Source organism: Prenolepis imparis, unplaced genomic scaffold (assembly GCF_030444845.1).
Source record: "Prenolepis imparis isolate NDT839.2.m4 unplaced genomic scaffold, iyPreImpa1.0 SCAF_101, whole genome shotgun sequence".
NCBI classification, from domain to species: Eukaryota; Metazoa; Arthropoda; class Insecta; order Hymenoptera; family Formicidae; genus Prenolepis; species Prenolepis imparis.
This window is the reverse complement of record NW_028141259.1, coordinates 50603-57687: the sequence shown is the minus strand read 5'-3', so window position 1 is coordinate 57687 and position 7085 is coordinate 50603. Positions and strand designations below refer to the sequence as shown.

Below are 7085 nucleotides of genomic sequence, written 5' to 3'. Positions count from 1 at the left end.
ATTTACTGGGGAATAAATCTGATAGTGCGTTATCGCGGCCGCGAACCGGGGGTGTCGCGCGCGCTCGCGAGTTGACAGGCGAGGTTAGGAACCCCGTGTGCAACGTGCTGAGAGCATGGAGATACGCCGGAGGACGAGATTTCACGAGACTGGTGAGTACGCGAGGACGCAATGTAGAAAATTATGAGTTAAGACTATTTACAATAATGTACATTATTTACAGGCGCGATGGGACTCGCGACACGCGGTCTACGCGGGTGGCCCTGCATCCGTGGCGGCTGCCGTCGGCAGTGGTACGATTTTAACCACTGGCCGGGTCAGCTCGCCGACGGAGGTGCGGATGTCCACCACGCGTACTTGCCCGTCCTCTCCCGGGTGTAAACGCGTGATTCGGGCGAGCGGCCACCGGCATGGCGGGGTGCTCTCGCCTTTCACGAGGCACAGCTGGCCTTTGCGGATGGCTCCCCGGGTGGCCCACCATTTGGGCCGCGGAGTGAGCCCCTGTATGTACTCGCGGGTCCATCGCTGCCAGAGGTGATCCCGCATCTGTTGGAGAAGTCGCCACCGGGTGAGACGGTTGGAAGGTGCCTCCAAAAGTGATGGCTCCGGGATGGCGGTGAGAGGGCCTCCCACCAGGAAGTGCCCGGGTGTTAGAGCGCCCAGGTCGTCCGGATCATCGGACAAGGCCCCGAGTGGCCTTGAGTTTAGGCATGCCTCGACCTGTGCGAGGAACGTGGAAAGTTCCTCAAAGGTGAGCCGGGCCTCGCCGATGGTGCGCCGCAGGTGGTGCTTGACGGCCTTGACGGCCGCATCCGCCGAAGTGAGGAGCCGACGGCGGATTAAATCGCCACCGGACTCCTTCATCTGCGAGTCGTCCGATTATGGATTGGGCCTCGCGGCTGTTCGCCTTGAAGAGGTCCCTGAGCTGCCGGTCCGCTCCCACGAAGTTCGTGCCGCAATCGCTGTGGACGACCGTGCACAGCCCCCGTCGTGATATGAACCGGCGGAAGGCGGCGAGGAAGGCCTCAGCGGAGTAATCGCTGACGGCCTCCAGGTGTACAGCGCGGGAGCTAAAACACACAAAAACAACAAGGAAGCCTTTGTAGGCTTTGTGACCGCGGCCCTTTGTTGTCCTGAGCCAGACAGGTCCTGCCAGATCCACGCCGGTCTGCTCAAATGGTCGGCTCGGCGTGACGCGCGTCCTCGGCAAATCGCCCATCACCGGCTGCGGAGTGGCCGCCCGCCATCGCAAGCAGGGAAGACAGCGGTGGATATGGCGGCGAACCAGCTGGCGGGCTCGTGGGATCCAAAATCGCTGCCTGATGTCGCTCACGGTCGCCTGGACTCCTCCATGAAGAGTGCGTTTGTGGGCGGCGTCGATTATCAGGTTAGTGACATGAGATTCCGGCGGCAGAATCATCGGATGTCGTTGGTCGAAATCTAAAACAGCATGTTTCAGCCGCCCGCCAACCCGCAGGATGTCCTCTTTGTCGCACATGGGAGCCAGTTTGCGAAGCGGGCTCCTGGCAGACAATGGCTTTCCGGCATGGATGTCCCGCAGCTCTGAAGGGAAGCCCAAGGCTTGGGCCACTCGGATCCAGCGGGATAGTGCCATCGTCAGCTCCTCTGGTTCCAGAAGCGTAGGCGCAACCTTGCCGCTTGCCGCGCGACGTTGCCGACTCCTCCAGCGCCAGATCCAGGCCGACACGCGAAGTAGACGACGCAGATCAGAGAAACGGCAAAGCTCCGCAGGTTCCCGCACCTCGGCGACCACGTGGCATGTTGAAGGTCGCTGCTCCGGGAGATTCGTCTCATCCGATAGGCCGACGCCCCTCGGCCAAGTGTCCGGGTGGCCGCAGAGGAAATCAGGTCCCCGCCACCACAGCGGATGACGCACCAGCTCTCTGGGCGATATCCCTCGGGAGGCGCAGTCTGCCGGGTTCTCCAGACCAGGTATGTGCCGCCATCGCGCCTCCTGGTTTTCGCGGTGGATCTCTGCGACTCGATTCGCTACATATGTTGTCCATCTTGCAGGGTGTCCTCGAATCCAGCCAAGCGCAACTGTGGAGTCCGTCCACAGGTGGACCGCTGACTTCTCCAGGCCCAGGGAGACGCGGACATGTTCGGCTAGTTTGGCTAAGAGGGCCGCCCCGCAGAGTTCCAGGCGGGGAAGCGATACACGCTTCAATGGTGCGACCTTGCTTTTCGCGACCACCAAGCTCACGCTCGGCCTTCCGTCAATCTCAGCCCTGATGTAAACCACGGCGGCGAAGGCACGTTCGGAGGCGTCAGCAAACCCGTGAAGTTCCAAGGAACTGTGCGGAGCGTCGTGGTGCAGCCAGCGTGGCAACCTGATGTCCTCAAGCACTGGCAGCTCCTCTTCGAGTCTGGTCCACAAGGCGGCGTCCTCCCCGGCCCATGGTGCGTCCCAGTCTAGCTGCTGCAACCAGGCAGACTGGATCAGCAGCTTCGCACGCACGACGATCGGCGCCAGCCAGCCAAGCGGGTCAAAGAGACGTGCGGTTTGCGAGAGCACGGATCTCTTTGTCGGTGGAACGGTCGATGTCAGCCGCACGGACAGCGAGAAGGCGTCATCCCTCGGGTTCCAGCGGAGGCCCAGCACCGAGTGTTCGTCCGTCGGCAGTCGGGCGCCCGTCGTGGTGCCCAGTTGGTGTTCGCGAGGGATCTTCTCCAAGAGGCGATCGTCGTTGGCGGCCCATTTCCTTAGTGGAAAGCCGCCCGCCGTGCAGAGGGCGACCACCTGGTCTAGCAAGCTGCACGTGGCTTCCAGACTGGCCGCTCCGGTGAGTATATCGTCCACATATACGTCATGCTGCAGTACGTCGGCGCCCAGCGGGAAGCGGTCGGCTTCGTCGCTCGCGAGCTGACGCAGCACGCGGACGGCGAGATACGGCGCGCTCGCTAGGCCGTACGTTACTGTGTTGAGCTGGTATTCGCGGATCTGACCCTCTTCTCCCCACAGGATCCGCTGCAGGTCCCGGTCATCTGGATGAAGCTGTATCTGCCGATACATCATTTGGATATCGGCAGCGAACACGTAGCGATGCCGCCGCCATCGAATCAACGTGTCAGCAAGCGATGGCAGCAGGTTAGGTCCGATGAGCAAGTGACCGTTGAGTGACGCTCCGGCGCCCGTGCGTGTGGAGCCGTTGAAGACCACGCGGATCTTAGAGCCGGCACTTGAACTCCGGAGCACCCCGTGATGCGGCAGGAAGCTGATCCGGTCCCTTGGTGATGACAGCGCGGCGGCGATTGGCGACATATGTCCGAGTGTGATGTACTCGCACATAAAGGCGCGGTACAGCATCCCGAAGTCCCTATCGCGGTCGAAGCGACGTTGCATGACGTCGAGGAGGCGAGATGCGGCTCGGCGTGTGGAGCTAAGATCCGGCAGCCCCTGGCGAAGCGGAAGTCGCACCTGGTAGCGACCGCCTGGAAGCCGTTCGTGCGTGCGCACGAAGTGGTCCTCGCACTCCTGCTCGTCAGCGGTCAGCGGAAGGACGGCACGGGGAGGCTCCTCTGCCTCCCAAAAGCGGCGTACGAGGTCAGCGAGGTCATCTGCGGTGGAGCACTGAAGCGATGACACGGGAGTCGCGACGTGGCAGGCTCCGACTAAGCCTAGCAATACCCAGCCGAAGCGAGTCAGCTGGGCACCTGGTTCTCGAGGGCCTCCTCGGCGAAGATCTTCCGGCAAGGCGAGGTCCAGGTAGACGTCAGCCCCGAGTAGCAGCTCCACAGGATCCTGGCGGTGGAATTCAGGATCAGCGAGGTCGAGATCATCAAGGTGAGGCCACGAACGAGCCTCACCCTCTGAAGTACCGCCATATATGGTGAGGCGCGGCAACACGAGCGGCGAGACGGCGAGTGCGAAGCGCTCGTCGCGAGAAAAGATGTTGACTGCCACTCGACCGCGAGAGGCTCCCGTCTGGACGCCACCCACTCCGAAGATGGCCACTGAGGATGGTGTCCGCGGCAAGCGAAGCCGCTGCGCCAAAGATTCCGCGATCAAAGACGTTTCCGAACCCGGGTCGATCAGAGCGCGGGCCGCGTGACGAGTGCCCGCGCGATCGGCTACTAGCACGCGCGCGGTAGCTAGCAGCGCTGGTCCGCACTCCACTGGCTGCCGTCGCGCAACGTGGACCGTCACCGATAAAGATGACCCGGCAGCAGGAAGGGCCTCGGCTGTGAAGGCGTCATGCAGTGTGGTGTGATGTTTCCCGGAGCAAGTGGCACAGGCCTTGGACGACTTGCAGTCGGCAAGCAGGTGTCGACCCAGGCAGTTCCAGCACCTCTGGTGAGTGTAAACGGCCTCTCGTTTTTCCTGCACGGTCTTCTTCTTGTAGAGCTCGCAGTATGCAATGAAGTGGTCCTTTTTACAGAGTGGGCAGCTGCGGCCTGGATCTGACCCTTTGGTACCCACGTGACTGCTGCGAGAGGCGCGACTAGTCTTCTCCGGAGACTTGGTTGGCGACCCGGACTTCACGGCCTGGAGGACCTCCCACGTCATGAGCTGCTCCTGTAGGAACTCTCGGAGCTTGTCATACGAAGGCGGCTCGGACGACTTGCCGAGGGAGCTCTCCCATTCCCGACGAGTTTCGACATCCAGCAGCTCGATGACCAGGTGCACGAAAAGGTCGGTGCAATCGGAGATTGGACGCCCAATGCCCTTGAGAGCGCCGACTGTCGAGAGTACGCCGTGAAAGAGTCGGCGTAGTCCGTCGGCTGACGGAGTCTTCAACCGCGGCAACGAGGTAAACGCTGTCAGGTAAGATCTGACTAGAAGGCGCTTGTTCTCGAAATAGATGCTCAACAGGTCCCACGCTTGTTCCAGGTTCTCCTCCATGGACGGCAGGTTCCTGATTAGTTGCTCAGCATCGCCCTTGACGCTTGTCTTTAGGTAATGGAGCCTCTCAATTTTGGACAAGGATGGCTCCTCAAGAACCATCGAGCGGAACAGATCCCGGAAGGCTGGCCAGTCCTCGAACTTGCCGCTGAATTGAGGCAGGTTGATCCGCGGCAAGGCCCTGCGCGACGGTGCGGTGTCTCGGGCCCGTTCGGCGAGCTCAGTTTCCTTCGGCTTGGTGAGTTTTTCCTCGAGCTCGCACAATTCAGAGCGCTGCGAGTAATATGCTGACTCTACCTTACTCGGCAGGTCGTCCGTCGTGTAGTCTTCCTCCTTGAGCTGCTTCCAGAAGGCGGCTCGGAGCTCTTCATGCTGCTCCATGAACTTCGCCCACTTATCGTCCAGGACGCGAATCGCGGTGCGGACGACGTGAACGGTTATCTTGGCCGCCCCGATCTTCTTCAGGTTCTCGATACTGCGCAAGATTCGCGCGTGAAGTTCGTGCTGCGCGTCGATCATCTGATCCATCTCCATTTTTCTGTCACAGGTCACTGGACACGCACCTGGTTACGGAACACGCTCTCACTCCGACGGCGAAGTTCAAAAGGTGCCGGACGCGACGAAGACGCGGAAATCCGGCTCGAAGGACCAGCAAATGTGCAATATCGCGGCAAGTGAAGCGCGGTCAGTGCGCGAGCGAGTTAGACAAAGGAGACGGCACAGCACGGCACAAAAAAAGAGGAAGATAAATTTCACACGACGAGAATATATTTACAGAACTATATACAAAAGTGCGTTAATGTTCGAAAGTAGCGACAGAAAAGCGCAAGACGATTGTAAGAAGTGCAATCGATAGAACGATCGAAAGTGCTTGTGAAAAAGCGTAAGAAAGCAAAGCGTACTAATCTCGGTCTGTGCGTGTAGAAATCGACAAGACGAGTGCGAGAAAAAGGCGCCGAACAAACGGTCTTTATCCCGCTGACCTTCGAGAAGATTCTGAGACAAAATCACAGTATTTGTGTTTTGTAATATAAAGATATCGAATCTTCTCGAAAGTCGGAGGACAAAGCCGTTTGTTTTCGTCGCTATTGTTTTCGCCCACGGAACGGTTACTCGTGAGCGATTAAGCGGCGGTGATATTTAGCGCGCGAACCGCGCGCTGCGACGCGATATAGCGGGGCGCGCCGTGGTGCCATTGGCGCACGGGCGGAAGGCGCGTGTGGCCGCGCCAAATTTGAGCGCGTTAATTGTCGCAACGAGGCGTGCGCGCTCGTTGCACCTTACACACGCATATAAGCACACCCTCTCCTTCTCTCTCTCTCTCTCTCTCTCTATCTCTCTATCTCTCTCTCTCTCTCTAATCCGCAACAATTGCATTTTAGGAATAGATTTTCTTAAAAAAATTAACTTAGACAAGATTTTTTAATCTCAATTTGGTAATCTCAAAAAAAATAATAGAGATGAATTTCCTTGTTCGCGGATTAAAGAAAAAGTCCCTAATTTTCTTGAGACATTTTTCGAAGAAAATTCTAAAAATTTGAATTCTTCTCAAAAAGATATTTTTGCTGATTTCTTAATAGAATTTCAGGTCTTTTCTCATGATTTAATTGCAGGGAACTGTGGAGTTTTAGAACATAACATCAAAGTTACGGATTCCAAGCCGATTAAACAAGCTCCACGAAGAGTTCCGATTCATCTCAGAGAGGAAGTTAATAAAATCATTAAAGAAATGAAGTCTCAAGGAGTGATTGAAGAGTCTCGAAGCCCATGGGTCTCTCCTGTTGTTATGGTGAAAAAGAAGGATGGCTCACTTAGATTTTGTGTCGACTATAGAAAGTTGAATTCTGTCACGGTGAAAGATTCTTATCCATTGCCTCGAATTGAAGATATTCTGGATCAACTTTCGGGAAATTCCTGGTTCTCTACTCTAGATTTGAAGAGCGGGTATTGGCAAGTGAAGCTTGACTCCAAAGATAAAGAGAAAACGGCTTTCTCTGTGGGAAATGGATTGTGGCAGTTTAACGTCATGCCTTTTGGACTTTGCAACGCCCCAGCTACCTTTGAGCGATTGATGGAAAGGGTTCTTCACGGAATTTTATCGAAGATCTGTTCAGTATATCTTGACGATGTCATTGTTTTCAGCAAAACATTTGACATAATGATAGAAAACTTGAGGAAAGTCTTTCTTCGCTTACGCTCAGCAAATTTAAAATTAAATCCT

General features: G+C 56.9%; 1 protein-coding gene across 1 annotated transcript; it reads right to left on the bottom strand.

Moving 5' to 3' along the window:
• Positions 1-745: 745 nt before the first annotated feature.
• On the bottom strand, positions 746-5398 carry LOC145947577 (uncharacterized). The gene has a single exon (XM_083057373.1). The coding sequence runs from the start codon at positions 5396-5398 to the stop codon at positions 746-748; it is 4653 nt and encodes a 1550-aa protein (XP_082913499.1).
• Between the last annotated feature and the right edge of the window lie 1687 nt (positions 5399-7085).

Excerpts from the sequence above, each read along its gene's own strand:
- LOC145947577 (XM_083057373.1), bottom strand. The coding sequence starts at position 5,398 with ATGGAGATGGATCAGATGATCGACGCGCAGCACGAACTTCACGCGCGA.